A 20,199-nucleotide genomic window follows, 5' to 3' on the forward strand; every position below is an offset into this window, starting at 1 on the left:
TTCTGCAGACTCACCCCATGCATTTAGAAGTGGAACATCCCGGAAGTTTAAAGGGACACGTCAGCTATCATATGTATTACAGTGCATGTGATGGGTGGAGGGTCCCTTTAATATCTATAATCGTAGAAACTGAGATTATAAATCGCCTGGATATCGCCATCATACTTGCTAAACGTTCCAACATAGTTGAAAGTCCTGATAGCATGTGTATATGATTATTATGGATGTAAATATACCACAGGCACCCCTTTTCCCATGTAAAGGTTGTCAGCATTAGAAAAAGTGGAGAAAATGGCTGTGACAGCAAGCAGCTGGGACTGTTGGCACCTATGCTTCTGGTGTCGTTGCAGCGTGCTGTCCTAAGAGCTTTACCGTGTGCATTTAACAGGCCGTGGCATTGGACAAGTCTTTTACCGCTCCGTGTCCTCTCTTATTCCTCAGGGTTATCAGTTGTTTGATTTTTGATTACTTCCAGCTTCCTGGAACACTCGCCTTTCCCCATTCCTTTGTACTGAGTCGGTGTGATTATTGTGCTGAGCAGCAGAGGGCGCCAGATTCTCTGTGAAATTCCCAGCGAACGCATTCCAGCACTGGGTGATGTCATGTCTAGCCAATGGCCGCAGGCCGCCGGTGTCACGTGACCTTCACTGTCTCGGTGCTGGTGGTGTGATGCTGGAGCCCAGGGGTTTACCGCATCAGATGTAAAGAGCCAAAACAACCATAGGGCCTATTCACTAAATGAGTTTTCAGGAGAGTTGTTTCGACTCGCTGTTATGATTACGTATTATTGTATTATCGGAGACAAGCCCCAGTAAGCTTCTCGCGCAGGAAGGCAGAGTTGACCCTGGATAATGCATTTGGAGGACTCTTCTCACTGTTTCTTGCAGGAGAAGCTCACTGGCGTTGGCCCTTCACAATGAATAGTGAAGTCCGAGTCCTTCTGCCATCCACATTTCTGTAGTTTTGCTCGGAACAATAACATTTTCCTCTCTAAAATCAGAGCTACTACCTTGTTGACCAATATATTATTAATAGATCATCTTGGTGAAGACGTCACCAACCCAGCTTTACTACTTTATGAAAACTCTTTCCACATCCCAAGGGATCTTCTCCTACTTCCTTGTGTTGGCCAACACATGACCACCAACAGCGATGACATATGACTTAACTGACACCCACCTAGGAACTCCGAGTCCTCAGATGACCTTTGAAGGACAGTCTTATAAGATTAATAATAATGGGTACATAGGAGGTATATAAATATATAAGAGATGATTATTATACCTTGAATCATACACTCGCACCATAGCTTTTTCTACGTGGCTCATATCGGTTCCCACCGTCCACCTCTGACGCCCTGTATCTCCCCTGCTTTAAGGTTTGTCCTACGGATAAAGCCCTGGAATACGACAGAGATTTCCGAATACGCCATTACGCCGGAGATGTTGTGTGAGTCTCGTGTTTCTTCTTTGTTGTTGCTACAGCTGCTCGGGCTGAAGGACGTACGCTTGCCGATATTGTAAACGCCAAAAGAAACAGGAATTGGTTTCTTCTTATTACTCTAATAAGCGGATACGAGGTTTTCGCACACGCAGCCCTATAGCATAATATTCAAAACATGACGAATATTTAATAAAACCAAGAAAACACAAACAGAAAAGGGTAGTAAGCAACGCTCCACCAAGGTGTCCAAGTGATGGTACGTCTGGTGTCCCACAGCGTAATACATTCAATTTAAATTCATTTCAGTCCAAAATAATCTAACTTGGTACAATATAAAAAAATAAACACTTGGTGGAATACAACGAAACTCAAAGAATCACATAAATAATATGTATGAAAAGGACTAGTTTTGGGGACAAATGCACTTTACCAAGAGGATGATTAATTCCATGCGTTCTGCCTAAAAACGATGGTCATTATCACTAAAGGGGGAACGGCCATAGAGGATAATGTAAGTCCTTTAAAGGTGTAAGCAGGGCAGTAGGTGCTTTAAATGCGGTTTATCTTTAGAGAACATATAAATCTAAGACTTGGCGGCAGATAAGAACCATCTAGTGTTCCCGTTTTTTCCTGCTTTACGGTGTAAATGTCCCTTTGTAGCTCACATTGATTAACTTTGATCTTCTTTACAGCTACTCTGTAGTGGGATTTATTGATAAAAATAAAGACACGTTGTTCCAGGATTTTAAGAGGCTGATGTATAACAGGTAAGAAGAACTATTGTGATTTCATTAATCATCCAGATCCCTTCCTAATTTCCATAATGGACGTAGGTTACCTCTTGTTCCCCCTTCCATACCCCGATCTCTCCTTTGTTGTCCTCTTTGGTCCCTGTTTTTTTTCTGTTGCCCATTGGCAATAGGTTGTGATGCCTTGGGGTCCGTCTTGGCTGCTCCCAGGACTGATTCTCGTCATGCCAAGTTTTTTCCCCATAGACATCTTGATTCTTTGTAACGGTTCCGTCTGAAGTACACCAATAACTTTACCTGCAACCCAGAGCTTGCATTAACCTAAATGTATGGAACACTGAGGGGAGGGGCCAAATAAACAAGTCTTGCTTAATAATGTAGTAATGTTATTGAATCCCTTCTACTTCAATTCCATTGGATTTCTGTATTCTCATCGCTGGTCTCCATCCATGATATGGTGACCCTACTAACCTTTGTTCCATCTCATTTCAACCAGCTCCAACCCTGTGCTGAAGGCAATGTGGCCGGAAGGGAAGTTGAGCATCACAGAGGTCACCAAACGACCCCTCACTGCTGCCACTCTCTTCAAAAACTCCATGATTGCTTTGGTGGACAATCTTGCATCCAAGGTACCGGCGCCAGCCTCACTCGGACATTACCGGGTAGTTTTAGTGAATGCTTAATGCCCTGGAAACCATGCTATGAGTTATATGTAATTTGGTGACTTCTAACTTCATGGTCTTAAGGACTAAGGTTATTTTCCTTAAATTAATGGAACGAGTGTATGTCGTTTTAACGTTTTTATTTTCTTTTAATTCTGCCTTTTTCTTGCTTTTTCCTTTCCTCCTCACTGCTAGGCTTTTTCACCTTAATCATTTTTCTTTCTTTACCTCTTTCTTTAATTCCCTTTATAGTTCTTTCTTCTCTTATTTTCTTCAGCCCTTTACATTTTGTTCAATCTAAATCAGTATTTTCTCTTCTTCTGACTCCAACTCCAGTTGATGACTGATTGTCCCCCCAAGTTACTTTCCCTTATTTCTTTTCTTTTTCTCTCCCTCTTTCCTAATTCTGCTATCCACAGTCAACAAATCTCTCTCCCTTTAACTCCCGCGTCTCCATCCTCTCTCTCAGGAGCCATACTACGTTCGTTGCATTAAACCAAACGATAAGAAATCACCGTCTCTGTTCGATGTTGAACGCTGTCGGCACCAGGTGGAGTACTTAGGATTGCTGGAGAATGTCCGCGTACGGCGAGCTGGGTTCGCGTACCGCCAGTTGTACGAACGTTTCCTACAAAGGTGAACCAACAATGTTCCTGATGTCTTCTATTGTCTGTTGCCCTGTACGTTAGCAGGACCTTTACTTCCATGGATTTACCAATGTCTCATCTTGACTCACCTTTGCTCTATCATAATGTCCTTATCTGCTTTTCTAGGTAACATCTCATTCTATGCTTTACTTTGACCTGATCAGCAATAGGCTGAAACCTACAGAAATAGAGGCCAAGTACTTTGGTGCACTTTCTGTGCCATCTCACGTCAGCGCCCCCTCTTCCGCAGTGTAACCTCACCATGATCTTGGATGTCTCTTTGGACTAGAGATGCAATAATCCACCTGATTGCTTTTCATGGCTTTAAGAGCCAAATACCGACAGTAGTTTACTTGTGACCTTGCCGTTATTGACTTGTATGTTCCACAACTCTTACCCAGTCGAAGACATGATGTTGTTGACCTACTTCTTCCGTGGTCCTCGGCCAAACAAAGGCTTCCCACATTTTATAGGATAGCTATACATAGTTACTGTAATCTGTTGGGTTAGAGTTACTTTATGATTCTTAAATATGATCCCTTGTTCCGTCCACCCGTTCAGGTACAAGATGATTTCAAAGCTGACTTGGCCCAACCACCAAATGTCTTCAGATCGTGCGGCCGTGCAGAAAATCCTCCAGGAAAATCACTTTGACCAGGATGCGGCCTATGGGAAAACCAAAGTTTTCATTCGCACCCCCCGTACGCTTTTCTCCTTGGAGGAAAAACGCAGCGAGAGTCTTCTGAAGGTCATTATTTTCCTGCAGAAGGTAAGCTTTTGATCTTGTGCAAGACTATACATCTTGTAACTCATTTTAGAGACTTAGAGACGTTTTTTTTTAATCTGTATACTTTCTAGATCCGTACTTCTTCTGCTTACCTTTTGGTATTCGGTTTTCTAATGTCTGACTTTTCGAAAATGACCCTTTTTTCGTTTATTCATCTGCTGCTCTCCTGGTCCATGAAAGGATTCAAAGAGTAGAAGATTTGACAAGGCCTTAAAGCTCAAATGCTTTACTAACTGTAACTGGGAATCAAATTAGTAATGAACTGTTATCACAGGCATCATAATCCATCTAGTCTGCCCATTCAGGGTCGACAAATCACTCATTATTTTTTGTCGAACAGCTGAATACAGAGCAGGGTTGTCCTACAGGTAGCTTTAAATCTGTTGTGGTACAGCTCCGGTGATGTTTGGACAGCTCCAGAGGAGTTATAGTTCCGAAACAGCCGAGGGAAACCTGTTGGCCGTACCTTGCCCAGAGATTTGTATCCCAGGCAATGCCTGAAGTTAATGTGCCTCTTCCCAGAGTTAGTCTTGGAGCGTGTCCTCATGTCGGGGCTGCGGTGTGTGTTACCTAATTCACCCTGGAATACACCGATATGAGAGTAATTCCAACAGATATCAAGTGGGTGCTCAACAATTATCCTCTTACATGCACTCGCGGCTCTGCCCAGCTGCCATATCTCAAGAGTCTGCCCGATGTGTCCTTACACTAAGGGCTAAGAGGACGTAAGTGCCTAAGGGAGGTGAATGCTGATATTTATATATATATATATATAATATTTATTAATTTTCCCTTTTGGAACCAGATCTGGAGAGGAACCTTAGCCAGGCAGAGGTACAAGAAGACAAAAGCTGCTCTCACGATATTACGCTACTACAGACGGTACAAAGTGAAATCGTACATCAAGGAGGTGATCAACAGGTTCAGGGGAGTAAGGGAAAGCCGGGATTACGGGAAACACATCAAGTGGCCAACACCCCCTAAAGTGCTTCGCCGTTTCCAGGAGGATATGCAGAATATTCACAACAGGTATCTGTTCCAGGTTTTCTTGCCGCTGTTTTTTAGTTGCATTAAGTTCTTACTCAGCTCAGTTAGTGACTGTACAGGTCATTCGATGTGTGCTTAGACCATATGGACACCGAGAATGATTGTGTGACCTACTCGGAACCCTCTGTTTTCAGGTGGAGGGCTTACCAGTTAATTAAGAGCTTGCCTGCTTCAGAAATCCCGAAGGTCAAAGACAAAGTAGCAGCCTTTGAGAACCTTAAGGGCCAGCGCTCCGATATGGGTCTTCAGAGATGCTGGGAAGGAAGCTACCTCGAATCGGTGAGTGCCAGGAACCAACATCTCCAAGGGAGAACTTATTACATGCTAGCCTTCACCCATTGTCACGTGGGTGAGATGCAACCTTGTCTCGTCACAGGTTCCTTCAAATAATATGGCATTACAAAACCCATCACAAGCCACCAGTGTTACCGCTTTTGCCCAATTAAAAGACGACCCCCCCCAACCTTTGGATCTTAATGAAAAGAAGAAAAAAAAAGAAAATGCTTAAATATATAACAATGCTGGAAAAAATAACAACCACTATTTTAGCATCCCTTGCCCACTCTCTTAGACTCTCTGTCAACGTCACCGCCGACCGCTTCCGCGACGCTGTCTACTTTTCCGCAGCTTTGCTTCTTCTCCTCTCTTCTCGTTCTTCTGTCTTCTTTCTTCGCCCCCGTCTCCCCAGTATCAGCTCCATAACCGACGAAGACAGAAGAAAGAAAACCTCCGCAAAAGTGGAGGAGGCTCCGCGCTCACCCTGTCGCCGAATTAGAGGATCCTTCTTTGTATATGGGCGCCAGTGTTTGACGTTGGTCCCGGTAGGGATCTCATTGGAACTGCGAGTTGATATTTGTAGAGTTTTATTTATTTTTTTATCTCGTTTCAGAAACAAGAGAACGCTCAGAACTCGGTATATTTTGTGTCTCGTGCGAATGAGCTACAGAGGAAGGACAAGTACATGAAAGCTCTCTTCTCCAGTCATGTGCGCAAGGTACACACAACTAAAATGTGTTCTTCTATGGTATACATCGCTAGCCGTAAAATGTTACTCCTCTCCTTTTGTTAATTTATTCCTTCCGTAGAAGGTAAAATAGTCCTTTACTTTTAAACCAAATCTCTCCACAACAACAACGCTGATGGAACAACAAAAAGGTACAAATTATAACTTGTTTTAATTGATGAGGGATGTTGCACCAACTCTGCTAAATAAAACACCTATTCACCCAAACACAACATTAAAACTATCGTCCTTAGTCTGGAAGGCTCCAGGTAATTATTTAGTCACGTCGTGAAATTATTGATTCTACTGCCCTGCAGTGACGCGGCACAAGGGGATCATGCTGATTGGTTGAAAAACGTTCTTGGCATTGCAGCAGAAAAAATGGATCCTACTGAGTCACTGTAGACAGAGTTGGCTGCCTATGTGTTTTGTTGTGCTGTGGATATTGTCACCATGTCTCCTGATGTTGCGGTGTCTTTGTCTGTGCCCCCCCTCCCCGTGGCAGTGGTCTCCGTGTGGGTAGCGGTGTCTCATGCATGTGTCATTCTGTAGGGTTCTGCTATTTGGTACGTCTTTGTTTGTGTTGAGTATTATCTTCTAGTGGTTGAGTGTATTTTTTGTTAAAATTGGTCTGCTGGGAATGCTTTTTACCGGCACGGTGTGGATCTGCATGGGGTATGGAGGGAGTCTTCTTCTTCCAACATTTACCATGTCCAAATCAGGGCACCTGTGTTGGAGGTAAGTGAATTGGGGCAGGCAGGGGCATGGCTGGCCCCAGGAGGGACATTGTCATGTAGAGCTGAAACAACGAATCGATAAAATCGATAATAATCGATAACGGAAATCATCGATAACGATTTCCGTTATCGATTAATCGAGTGATCAATTCGTTGTTGGAGCACTCGGCTCCTTTTACTTACCTCCGCGAGCGTTCCCCGCTTCTGCTACACGCTCTGCAGTCTCCGCCTTCTAGCTACGTGACGGATGTGACGCGTTCCGGAGGTAAGTATTCTTCATGTCTATGTGCACGGATCGCACAGAGCCACTCGCACAGAGCGGTTCGCTCTGTGCGAGTGGCTCCACTCGCACAGAGCGGTTCGCTCTGTGCGAGTGGCTCCATTCGCCCAGAGCGGTTCGCTCTGTGCGAGTGGCTCCACTCGCACAGAGCGGTTCGCTCTGTGCGAGTGGCTCCATTCGCACAGAGCGGTTCGCTCTGTGCGAGTGGCTCCATTCGCACAGAGCGGTTCGCTCTGTGCGAGTGGCTCCATTCGCACAGAGCGGTTCGCTCTGTGCGAGTGGCTCCATTCGCACAGAGCGGTTCGCTCTGTGCGAGTGGCTCCATTCGCACAGAGCGGTTCGCTCTGTGCGAGTGGCTCCATTCGCACAGAGCGGTTCGCTCTGTGCGAGTGGCTCCATTCGCACAGAGCGGTTCGTGAGTGTGGGTGCAGGGCAGAGTGGGGGTGGGGGTGCAGGGCAGAGTGGGGGTGGGGGTGCAGGGCAGAGTGGGGGTGGGGGGTGCAGGGCAGGAGACTGGGTGCAGGGCAGAGTGGGGGTGGGGATGCAGGGTGTGAGTGTGGGTGCAGGGCAGAGTGGGAGACTGGGTGCAGGGCAGAGTGGGGGTGGGGATGCAGGGCAGGGTGTGAGTGTGGGTGCAGGGCAGAGTGGGTGCAGGGCAGAGTGTGAGTGTGGGGGCAGGGCAGAATGTGGGGGCAGGGCTGGGTGCAGGGCAGAGTTAGAGACTGGGTGCAGGGGCACAGTGCAAAGTGCTGGGTGCAAAGTGCCAGTGCTGGGTGCAAAGTGCTGGGTGCAAAGTGCCAGGGCTGGGTGCAAAGTGCAAAGTGCTGGTGCAAAGTGCTGAATGCTGGGTGCAAAGTGCTGGATGCAAAGTGCCAGGGCTGGGGCAAAGTGCTGGGTGCAAAGTGCTGGGTGCAAAGTGCCAGGGCTGGGTGCAAAGTGCTGGGTGCAAAGTGCTGGGTGCAAAGTGCTGGGTGCAAAGTGCTGGGTGCAAAGTGCCAGTGCTGGGTGCAAAGTGCTGGGTGCAAAGTGCTGGGTGCAAAGTGCAAAGTGCTGGGGCAAAGTTTCTTGAACAGTAATAGTCCACCTCTTTTCAGAATGTTTGGGGTTATTTTGTTTCATAAATATTGTGTTTGGGTTCTTGTACTTTGAAAATATTGTTTTTTATTACATCATAACAAAATAAGAATGTTAATGTAAATTTTAAGTTGTTTTTTAACATCCAGTTCATTAAATTCTTTTAAATAAACGAAAAATTTGCATATTGTTTTTTTTTATCCGATTAATCGATTAATCGAAAAAATAATCGGCCGATTAATCGATTATTAAAATAATCGTTAGTTGCAGCCCTATTGTCATGTTTTGACCACTCACCCATCATCCCTGAAGCTCTTGGCTGCAGAGTGTCACCAGGTGTCCATAGGTGGAGGTCTCTGCTACAACATCGGTTGCACTCGGCAGTCCTTCTCTGCATACGGTCCTACAGAAATATCTCTGCGATCTTCAGGTGTACCAGCACCTGGTGGGTGTCTGCATGACTGCAATACTGTATTTGTGGTGGCTCCATCTGTAGGTGCAGTCTATGTATCTTACTGCCTGCCCAGCTTTGCCCACCACCTGTGATCTGTTTTGGTTTCTGCAGTGTCCGATGGGTACCCATCTCCATCTCCATCTTTCTCCGTTGCTTATACTTAACAAGGAAAACGCCACCTGACCCTGCAGTTATTCTTGGACTATTTATTTAAAGTTATTTAAAGTCCCATTTATAAAAACAAAGCTGGAGACCAGGGTATGGGTAATGGGACAGGTTGGGTACTATCGTTCCTTTGGTCATTCTCGGCCTGGATGTGTTTCCGCGAATGCATTCTGATTTTTGGTATTAGGGTTTCATAGAGAAGTGTGATCCGTGATGCAATACCTTCAAAGGGTTAATGATTACCCCCTTTTTGCCTGCAGGTAAACAGATTCAACAAGGTTGAAGATCGTGCCATCTTTATAACAGACCGACACCTGTACAAGCTGGATCCCAGTAAGCTGTATAAAGTAATGAGCAGCACTCCACTGTATAATGTAAGTGGTTCCCGTTATCGGGTGATCCGCCATCATTATATCAAATCTGCCCAAATCCTGCCAGATCCGGCACTTTAACTCGGAGCGGCACACTGCAACGGTGCGTGAAGGTGGCGTGCGGCCATACCTGGCACTGCTTTTCCTCCCCGGTCCCAGTAGAGGTTTACGGCTTTTTAATGAGGTTTAATGATTGTTTTCACCGTCGGTTAGTCTGCAGGGCTAGGGATAGACAGGTTGTCCCGTGTCACCCTGTCATTTTTAGGAATTGTGCCGCCCAGGCTTTATTTATAAATCTTCTCCCGTGTATCATCCATTCCATCGCAGTTATGTCACCATGCTGTGGATAGAGGGAGTGGAGAGGCAGGTGAGGAGGAATGAGCGGGAGGGGGGTTGAAAGTACATGGGAAGGAGAGCAACAATCAGCCTCACTGCATCCAAATGCATCTTTCTGACAACCTCTTGGGGGATGTGGTTGCCATGGCGATCTCCATGGAGATGGATGGTTGGTCCAGCGGTGCCTGAGCTTCAGTGCTCATCCTCCCAAAATGATTGTAGGAAACACTCCAGCTGTTGCTAAACTACAACTCCTATTGTTCTAAGTCATGCCGAGAATCACGGGGGTTGTGCGGCAGAAGCATTTTTCGGGCTGTCTGAAGAGCACCAGACAGGGATCACATAATTAATTACTGAGTGGCGCTTGTGCAGCGACGCGGTATATGGTGGCGCTATATGAGATAATCAATAATCCTACAGTTATGGCGCATCAGTCGCAGGCATCGTACCTGTCTGTACATTCATCCCTTTGTTTCACATTTTAACCAGAACGGGTTTTTTTTTTGGGCCAGTCTGCTTCGGGTTTATTGCTGAACCATAGACGGGACGGACCTGTTAAACCCGTCACGCGGATGTTTTGGTTGTGAAAGGGATAGACCCAACGACATGTTAATAAGCTTAATTGCACTAATGGCAGAACGAAATTATACTCCTCGTATAAAGAGGTGAAGCCTAATTCCATTTCAACAGGTCTGTTCCGGCTGCGTTTAAATGTCTGATTTGCTTTTCTTAGCCATCACGACTAGCGAAATAGAGGCACCACCTTTACAGGCCGACTATCTGTCATTCTGTCCTCCAAGATGTTGGGACATTAAACGTGAGGTTGGGTCAACATAGCTTAGATTCCCTATAACGAGTGTGTCTCGGGCGCCATTGTATTGCATGGCAGTGATTAGCAGTGGAGGGGTCTTTTTTGAGACCCCCCCACTACTGTTCATGTTCTTTCCAGGCCAAGCTTCTCTGTATTTATGAACCCCTTTATCTGTTTCCAATCTACCTGCCTCCTCTACAGTGTATGTAAGGAGCATCTATAAAGTAATCCATAGGTTTGTGCCCGGTGGGATCTGCAATGGAAATCCTGCTGGAGGATATGGGTGGAGAAGACCCTTTGAACGAGTCTGTGTAAATTTGGTTTCAAAAGAGACAGATCCATTAAGAAAACCATCACTCTCTCTCTCTCTCTCTCAAGGTATCGGGAATCAGTGTGACCAATGGGAAGGATCAGCTGGTGGTTTTCCACACAAAGGACCATAAAGACCTCATTGTATGTTTGGGGGAAAATGGGACGTTGACTTCTGAGAGCCGAGTCGGGGAGCTGGTTGGTGTTCTGGCCAACCACTTCAAGAGGTGAGTAGGCCACTCACAGGTGGCCGCTGAAACGGCATGACACAGCATGCCACTCACTGAACTTAACTTATGGAATTCTGGGTTGGCACCAAAGTCCTGTCCTGTTTGAGCAGAGTAAACGGGAACACCGTACACGCCGAGTGTCATTAACTAAGATGCTGAGCAGAGTGTTCATTAAAGGATAGAAAGCAGCGTTTAGCCGGATTAGTGACGTAATGGGTTGTGGGGTGGAGTGGAGGCTTAAGAAGGTCTGAAGGTCCAAGTCATGGAGCTCGGTACTTAGAGGGTGAGCTGAGTGTAAGGTTACAGTATGTGTTTATGAGATATGTGTGCATGCGGTACTTCGTGTTTGGATTTGGGATTCAAGTCCTGCCCATGCTCCATGATATATGCCCATCCGGGAATGTTCCTTCTCCTTATTCTTTACCTCCTTTAATCCAGGCACTTTCTCCTATATCCAGGGGATATTGGATTGAATAGGCAGATTTATGAAAAGCAGGAATATCCAATTGGTTTCCATGGTAACAGGCTAACATTAAGCACTTTGCAATACAACCTGCTCTTTATACATGTGGCCCAAAGCCTTTGTTTGAGGAGGGGGGACCCTTCCTTTGGTGGCTGGCACTGGTGGTTCGGTAGGCCCTCCGTCTGTGACAACGCACCCCGTCTCTGTAACTGACCAGAGACCACTTAATGTGTTCTCCCTTACATCTTACATTTTTTCTTTTCTCTCCGATCCCCCTTTTCTCCTTCGTGGTGCAATGTTCTAGATTGATTGGCATCTCCTGCTGATGGGAGTTATGGGTAGGAGGGGGGGGGGGATCCCGTAGCGGCACTGGGTTGGGAGGGGGGCAAGTTTTCTCCCCCTTTCTGCTCAGCTGCCGCCTTCACGCTCTGTTTGCCTCCCGCTTTCTCTGTCCTTCGCTTGCACTTTCACTCACCCTCTCTGTGTCATTTCCCTCATGTCTGTCCCATCTCTTGTTTGTCTATTCAGCCCCCTCCTTGGCTCTGTTTGCGATTCTGCACACATACACACATAATTACACATAATTAGAACTCGTTTTCTTCCTGGTATCGTCGTGAATGCAAAATCATTCTCTGAGCTTCTCGCTGTTTAGACAGCGACCGTCACGCCGGCACATTATTGCAGCTCTCTCATTCCTGCCTTTCACTCTGTCCCCATTTATCCCTCGCTCAGAAAAGAGGTTTCACACGGTCCCATAGACCCAGAGAGGAGGGGGGGGCATCTTCTAGAGTCTCCATGACAACAACATCAGCATCTGAATAGCTGGGCGATAAGGATGGAGAATTTAATGAGCTCCAGGGAAAATCCCTGGTCAGCACCGGGCAGACGTCCAAGTCCAGAGAGGCCCTCGCCGCATTGTTAAGCACTCAACGCTCGTTTTCCCTCCTCTCTTATGGAAGATTTTATTACATGTCTCAGCTTGGACTGTCTAGTCTGTAAATTCACGATAAAGCCATTCTAGTTTAGATGTGAGGTTCTTCAAAGGTTATATTTTATTCTTATTCCCTATAGAGCATCCCAGCTGCAATATTTTATGGACTATAAGGCTCAATTTTTCATAGGGCAAAAGAGCGACCTAAAAATTATATCCCAAATACACAGAAACATGCAGATGTCCATCAAATGTGAAAATAAAGGCAATTTCTGGAGAAGCAATGTGTTTTCTTGATGGGCCAACTGCTTATCTGCCCTAGGTGGCCCATACTTGGACCTTCACATTATCTTATGTCCACGATACAGCCTTATAGGCAGTCCATGTATAAATTCCTTTACAGGGTTAACCTGCAGACATCGTCTCGGAGACATCATGCTTTCTTGCATCATTACATCAGAGCCCTTTCTCCTAAAATGTCTTCTCTTTGGAAATGTACTTCCTTCCTGTACTTAATTTAACCTCTTAATGCATGTAAAAGTGTCCCAATCTCTTCATCTGAACTGTACCTTCCGATTAACTGCAAAGGCCAGTGAGTTCTGCTTGTTTACCCCCGTTCCTGCCACCTCTTGAACTTTAGGTCCATTTGACCCTCATTAATATTAATGATGTCATCTTTAGGACAATAAGAAACTCAGTTTAGTCCTTCTGAGAGACGACTCCTTTTGTTTTGTACTTTTTCTGTAAATTAGTATTCATTTACTGCTATTTAGTACATTCCAGGGGACTCTCAGGGTTTGACCCTAAGTCTCAGGGTTTTTGCCCCAGTTTTAGGGTGAAGGGGCAGATTCTCAAGGACCAAGCTGACAGTATGGCCCTTTTTCTTCATACGATCAGTTATCATGTAGGCACACAGGCTTCGCACATCTGTGTCCGGAATGATTGTACAATATCCTGTATCATTAATAGATTCTGCTCCGCACAGAGATTGCCGCAACACTCCTTACGTCGTCAATGTACCGCTGTTATTATTAGTCACGCGACCATAAGAACAAGTAGGTCACAGAGTGTGAAATGAGGCAACCGGCTGGTGCCGTATTCTGCAAATATGAACTGTGGGCGCTGCCATATTTCTATTCTATTTGGAAAGAGAATCGTACTAAATAACAAAGCAGTAATTCTATATTATACAGCATTTCTATCCGTTTATGGATTTGTAATTTGAAGTAGCGGATGTATTAAGATATCATGATTGATCGTTGCTTTGTTGGCAGTGAGAAGAGGCGCTTGCAGGTAACCGTGTCGCACCCTGTCCAGTGCAGCCAACATGGCCGGTCCTGCTCGATCACCGTGGAAACCAAAATCAACCAATCGCAGCCTCACTTTGCCAAGAGCCGCTCCGGTTTCACACTCATTGTGCCTGCCAATTAACTAACCTGAGACCGGATCGTACAGTGCTACTGAGTATCTCTGTTATGTGCCTTTGCTCCCAAAAGCACAGCACCGCCATGTCTTCTTTGTTGGGGACTGGTTCCCTCAAGTTCTTATACCCTGGACTGGCATATAATTACCCCTCCCTTAAATGATGTCCACATTTTAATCCTTCCTCACCACGTGCCTTTATATATCAGCTGTGGCCAATTTATTGCTTCCGGTCTGTTGTTGGACGACAGCTCCCATGATGCTCTAGGAGCCAGCATAGGTTCTACTTCTTCTTCAGCTGGAAAGTCTGAGATCTGAAGTTTTGATGACCAAAGAGTTACCTGTTGGCTTCCCCCATCTGCATGACTGGACATCAATTTGAAACTATTTTATTGTTACCGATTTAATAATAATTAAAAATAAGATTTAAAATGTACATGTTGTGTGTGTATGGGCTTAGTAGGTCTTATATTTGACTTTCCCGTGTCCACAAAACATGCAGGGTTACATAAAAAATTAAGCTTTGACCAAGGATGTGACCAACCAAGCCCTGACTGGCAATTTGGCACATCAGGCAAATGCCCAATGGCCGATGCTGGCCATCCGTGCCCCATAATGCAGCAGATCAAGTGCTACTGTGTGTGGCTGATGGCTGGATATGCTACGTGAGCATAAAAGCATGACTTGGGTCGGACGCGCTTATGTCACCAGGGCCACCTCGTCATCGGCAGTCCAGCGTAATTATATAGAAGACCCTCTGAAATAATAAGAGTACAGCACTTGGGTGAGAGTCTTTATTTAAGCCTCACGGTACAAAAATAAATAAAAAATACAGTTTGGCGAGGGAGAGTCATCCCTGAATTATTCTACTGACTGGAGGGTCTCACTACAGTCGCCCTGCATTAGTGTCATTCACATAGAAACTACACGGCATTAAATACACCTTTGTTTGAACAGGGAAATGTTACAAGCACGACGAACCGAAGTCACATTTATACAAAACGTGTTAATTGCCAGACACATAGATGGCATTTTGGAAACATACATGACCTGTGTGTGTTAGCAGGATTATGACTGTGCGGTCACTTTTACATCATATACATATGTGTATCATGCCTCCCAACAGACCTAATTTTGCCACTCCATCCCGCTGAGCTCTACCTCTACCTCTCACCGTGTTCTTCCACGGCTTTGGCTCTTCCGGTTACCCCCAGCCATTGTCCTCTGTATCTGTCCGTAATCCAAATCCGTCACACACAGTTGTGATTACCTACCATAACAATAACAACAACACTATACACATTTGGCAAGCTGTAGCTCCATTCCCACAGTTGTCCTGCATTAGAGATGACCTTTATATACAAGCAAGTCTGTGTCATCATCATACAAATGCAAATAAAATGGACAAATTCATAGATTAGCTAAGATCCAGTGTAGGTAAAGCATACTCCTCTTACTTCAATAAATTAATCCAGACCAATTTTTGTGCAACCCCCCCAAAAAATGTATTTTCACAACCATCCCGCAAAAGCAAGGTGCTTTGGTCCCTTAAAACGATATTGTTTAGGTCTGAAACCGGTTATTACAGCGTTCCATTCTTCTTCTTCTTGAAACCACCGATGGTGTGCTCCTCTTTCACTGTACAGCAACAGATTTGGCTTTCTTCATAACCAACTTGGCCAAATAAGAAGTCCGGTGCGCCGGTAGGTTTTGGAGTCGCTGAGGATCAGGACCTTGGAGAACTGTGTATCTCCTGAAGCCTGTCCACGTGTGCCTTATTCCACCACAACGCCAAAGAACATCTTTGAGATGCCTCACTACAATGCATGGCTAAAGGATACAAGATGATAAAAATACCATATGGTTTGTAACACTGATTATAAAATACACCTTCAATTGCCATTATAAACAAAATTATTAATAACCCACAAACTATCTTTTTTTTCCCAGTTGATGATCCCACCAATCATTGTTGGGTCTGCTTGAAAGATGAGGGTTAAGACGAGTTCTGTAGGCTTTTAAAGTGAGAATTATTCTAAAAAGCTACCCAAAGTGCGACGTTTTCCCTTCACGGTTTTAGTCAATTCAATTGAAGGATTAACAAAAATGCGATGTTTTGTAAAACCGTTCCTTGTAGTCTACAAAAATACCGTAGCATTTCAGGAGATCGATGTTCTCCGTCCGCCGGTAATTTATCGGTCCAATCTAATCAATAGCAGGTTTTCTTCTTCCTGCTCCCCTTCAAATTTGAGATCAGCAAAGATCTGGGTGAAATACTGTGGGTCGGCATTGATTCTCAACATCTTGGAGCTCATGGAATCGATAATAGAAAGGCATCTGTCCCAGAATGCCTCTGTGGAGCTCTCCACCAGGAATGGCTTCAAGGGATACGAGATCTCGTTGCCCATGTAGGAGTAGGATAGATATACACAGGTCAACAACCCTGACCGTAATTCATGCTCGCTGGAGAGTTCCGAGGAGATTACGTCTCGACATAGCATATATAGAAAAACCACATTAGCTGGGGTTATGAACCCTTGCTCCTGCCACCCTTGAAGGAGCAGTGCTCTATCCACGCTCCTAAGCCACAAAACAGGGTCTGTGGGAGAAAGGTGCTTTAGCTTATAGCACCTACGGCAGAGGAACTCTCCCAAACATCTCAGAAGCTCGCTGGTGGATGCCTGCACCACCACCCTTTTTGGGGACGAATGGATCTGCTGCTGTTGGTTCTCCTTGGTCTGGGAACATCTGTCGTCCTTGTTATTCAAGTCCTTTGTATCTTGAGAATAACTTGAGAGATTAGAGCAGGGGAGAGACTTTTTAAGGTTTTCATCTTTAAAGTGAGGAAAATATTTCTGGTAACTGCTGCTGGGCGAAGTCTTCTTCGGCTGCTTCTTTTTGGACGAAGCAGCCACAAGCCTCTTCCAAGGTAAGACTGAAATAAATGAATGTCTCTTCAGGGGTTTCCCATTTTTGCTGTTCTGGATGGCTATGTAGTGGGCAACGCTTGATGAGCCTCCCTCGAACAGACTGCCCTTACTGTAGCCAGGGGACAAAGAGAGTACAGTGCCCATGACGGTGTATCGGATGTTGAGGTCTTGTAACCTGTGAAGACTTTCTATATCTCAACTGGTAAAAGAGCTGATGGGTCTCATTTCAAGTCTTTCGAACAATGCTTGAGATGCTAAAATAAAACAAAGGAAAGAAACCAAAAGGTTAAATTGTATCTAGTAATCGACAGATGGCCATGATCTTCCATTAACCATCTATTAGTTTTGAAGAATACGCAAGAAGATGTATACATGACCTAGGTAGACGTCCCAATAAGGTACACATTATTTACACCAGAGAAACCTCCTCAGAGATCTCCGACTTCTGTCGCTTTTGGAAAGCAGGAGTGAGAGGGGATTAGGGAAGGGGTCTTGCCCTGCACAGAATTAGTAATAGCCCCTGTGACGGATCGACCTGTGCACCATGTCTGATCTTCACTGCCCCTAATATGAGGGAAAGGGACAGGAGTAGCTGTTACTCTGGCAGAGGTAAAGTCAATCAGGCCAATCACCTCTCATAGAAACAGAGTTTGACAGCAGATAAAAACTATTTAGCCCATCTTGTTTCGCAGCCCAGAGATCAAAGGTTCTGCCAGAGCATCATGATGCCCTCATACCCAGGAACTCTCTGGGTTTTGCCCAGAGACTCCAGAAAAATCGACCGAAGGGGTCATGGGGTCCTGGCATCCCCTACTCTCCCATTCCCCCCTTAAGCGAGGGTATATCCTGCGATGTCTGCAGGACCACCCACTAACGTTGGTGGGACTACACACCGACGTCAGCGGGTAGTCCTGGCCGTGTCCTGCAAGGGTAGCTTCCTACCCCCCAACATTCCCAGCGGCCTAAGGAACTAATGCTTGCTTGGGCCAGTATAGACATGTCCATTTTTAGGTAGACATGTTTCATTTGGCCAACAAGTAAAAATGTCACATAAGTTTTGAGGACCACAAATGGAGATTGATATTTGTTTTAGGGGGTGTGGCTAGAGGCGGGGCTTCACCAATGTGACTGTGATCTAATACTGGCTATTTATGTAAATATATAAGGCTTTTAGGAGAATGTTTTATTTACAAAATACTGTTTTATTTACTAAACATATTAATAAACCCATTTCCTGTTATCTCTATACACATTATTGTGACGATTAGGGCTGTAGGGCTGTGTGATGCCCAGCAAACATCAGGGGAGGAAAAAGGGGGACAGGGGGATTCGGGCCCCAAACAAGGGGCAGCGGTAAATTAACAATAAACACTAATACTTTTCAAATGGATTTTTTGGGGGGTTTTTTTGCTGAAGGCGACACATTTTGCCGAAAAATAAAATCTGATTATTTTTTTTTTTAAATCATCGATAAAACCAGAAACGTTACAATATTTTTAAATGATTTTTCCAAATATATTATGCTTTTGAAAAATGTAATCTATGAAAACCATGATATTTTTCAAGCTAAAATAGGATATTTGATAGGAAAACTAAACTATTAAGGAAACACATTTCCCAAATTATGGCATAATTGTAACCATTCTATTTTCCCCACTCCCTTTCTGCATCCTATTTTAATAGATTGTAAGCTCACGAGAACAGCCCCCTCTTCTCCTCCGGTACGTCTTATCGTGGGTTAATGTTTTTTCAATCTCAAATGGTCTTTGTGAAATATAATATAATGCAATCTGAGATATCAAAACGGCATCATTCGGGGTATCAGTAATGCGCTGCTTTCCTGCTTACGCGGTCATTTATTGGGAATATTTATTAAAATAAAATATATCGACCTCAAAGAAGAAGCGAAGGGTTACCCTGTCGGCGGCGCAGGTTCCACGGATGGAGATGCAGCAGCTGCCTCCGAATACCGGCGGATCGCTTCTGTAGAAGACGCTCCTATTGTTCCTCCCTCTCATTAACAACTCATTGGAATGTAAGCAATTGGAAAATCCTAATTATCATGCAGTCGTTAGAAGGGAGGGACCTGGCGTGTAACGAGGACGGATTCAAGCTTTCGGGGGTTCTCGAAGTGTTAAAAGACCATTTTGTTTTGCTGAATTCCTAACGAATTAGCGAAGATGCACCTGCGCATGTTGCCGGGTTTGTTGCCATCCTCCTACGTGCCCCCCCCCCTTTGGAATCCACATCAGGTTCTTACCTTAGCAGCGGTCCAGGGCGAACAACCAATCGGGTTCTGGTCGAGATCTGGACCAGCTTCGGATGCTCTGGTCCGGCTTAGTCGCTCTGGACCGCAGGATCCGATGTATGTCGGTTCTGATGCCGCAGGCGACGTGAAGCTCCGCTCTAATCTGGTTGCGACTCCGGTGGCGGTGGCTTTTCCTCTTTTCGAATGCAAATCGCTATTATCTAAGCGGCGCTCTTGTCCTAGTTGCGCTTTGACTCCATTCGCTAAAAACGCTGCTTGAGATTCGCTGATCCAAGCCCTTTGTGAGCCGCCTTATCCAGTTCGACTACATTAACCCATTCATGCCCCGTCTCCATAGCATGCCCATTACCTCCCGATTAGTACGCAGTGCGTGTCGGTCTTCATGATGCACGCGGGGAGCCGGCTCCTGTGGATGGTAACTGCACAGGTCGGGTATAAATATATATATGTAGGGAACATCTGTGGCTCCTGATGACACCGGTGATTTTGCAATAGTCTCTAAACCCTCCCCTTTCCCAGGAAGCCTCTGCAGTTCTATACACCGGCCAGCGCTTTACTGTCATTAACCTCTAGCGTGTCGGAAAGACTTCCGCCGTCTAGTATGCAACAGCCAGGCAAGGGTTAAAATAAAAATGACTGTCATTAACCTCTAGTGTGTCCGAAAGACTATCACTGTCTAGTATGCAACAGCCAGGCAAGGGTTAAAATAAAGTTTACTGTCGTTAACCTCTAGCGTGTCGGAAAGACTTCCACCGTCTTCTATGCAACAGTCAGGCAAGGGTTAAAACATAATTTACTATCATTAACCTCTAGCGTGCTGGTCTAGTCTAGTATCCAACAGCCAGGCAAGGGTTAAAATAAAAATTACTGTCATTAACCGCTAGTGTGTCCAAAAGACTATCACCGTCTAGTATGCAACAGCCAGGCAAGGGTTAAAACATAATTTACCGTCATTAACCTCTAGCGTGTCGGAAAGACTTCCACCGTCTAGTATGCAACAGCCAGGCAAGGGTTACATGTTTTACAAAAATAATAAAAATAAAACATTCCCCAAAATCTGTGTTTGTGATTTGTTTGTT

The 20,199-nt window shown here is 45.2% G+C and overlaps 2 protein-coding genes across 5 annotated transcripts in view; one reads left to right on the forward strand and one right to left on the reverse strand.

Moving 5' to 3' along the window:
- Window positions 1–14,357, forward strand: part of MYO1D (myosin ID) — a 35,280-nt gene extending 20,923 nt beyond the window's left edge. For both annotated transcript variants that reach the window (XM_053453011.1, XM_053453012.1), the window contains exons 12-22: window positions 1,379–1,449; window positions 2,136–2,210; window positions 2,689–2,821; window positions 3,324–3,490; window positions 4,063–4,270; window positions 5,094–5,317; window positions 5,470–5,614; window positions 6,225–6,329; window positions 9,309–9,422; window positions 10,945–11,102; window positions 13,774–14,357. In XM_053453011.1, the coding sequence (XP_053308986.1) occupies window positions 1,379–1,449; window positions 2,136–2,210; window positions 2,689–2,821; window positions 3,324–3,490; window positions 4,063–4,270; window positions 5,094–5,317; window positions 5,470–5,614; window positions 6,225–6,329; window positions 9,309–9,422; window positions 10,945–11,102; window positions 13,774–13,930 (1,557 nt within the window). In that variant the 3' untranslated portion in view covers window positions 13,931–14,357. The remainder of the gene's footprint in view (window positions 1–1,378; window positions 1,450–2,135; window positions 2,211–2,688; window positions 2,822–3,323; window positions 3,491–4,062; window positions 4,271–5,093; window positions 5,318–5,469; window positions 5,615–6,224; window positions 6,330–9,308; window positions 9,423–10,944; window positions 11,103–13,773) is intronic.
- A 1,678-nt stretch (window positions 14,358–16,035) lies between these two features.
- LOC128471146 (cyclin-dependent kinase 5 activator 1-like) lies at window positions 16,036–19,182 on the reverse strand. 3 transcript variants are annotated; one of them, XM_053453013.1, is made up of 2 exons: window positions 19,112–19,182; window positions 16,036–17,105 (listed from the first exon to the last, which is right to left on the reverse strand). In XM_053453013.1, exon 2 carries the CDS (start codon window positions 16,993–16,995, stop codon window positions 16,114–16,116), a length of 882 nt encoding a protein of 293 aa, XP_053308988.1. In that variant the 5' UTR covers window positions 16,996–17,105; window positions 19,112–19,182; the 3' UTR covers window positions 16,036–16,113. The 3 variants fall into 3 exon arrangements, with proteins under 3 accessions (XP_053308988.1, XP_053308990.1, XP_053308989.1); XM_053453015.1 differs by lacking the exon at window positions 19,112–19,182 and adding an exon at window positions 18,768–19,090; XM_053453014.1 differs by lacking the exon at window positions 19,112–19,182 and adding an exon at window positions 18,744–19,090.
- Window positions 19,183–20,199: the final 1,017 nt, after the last annotated feature.

This window comes from Spea bombifrons, chromosome 13 (assembly GCF_027358695.1).
Source record: "Spea bombifrons isolate aSpeBom1 chromosome 13, aSpeBom1.2.pri, whole genome shotgun sequence".
NCBI classification, from domain to species: domain Eukaryota; kingdom Metazoa; phylum Chordata; class Amphibia; order Anura; family Pelobatidae; genus Spea; species Spea bombifrons.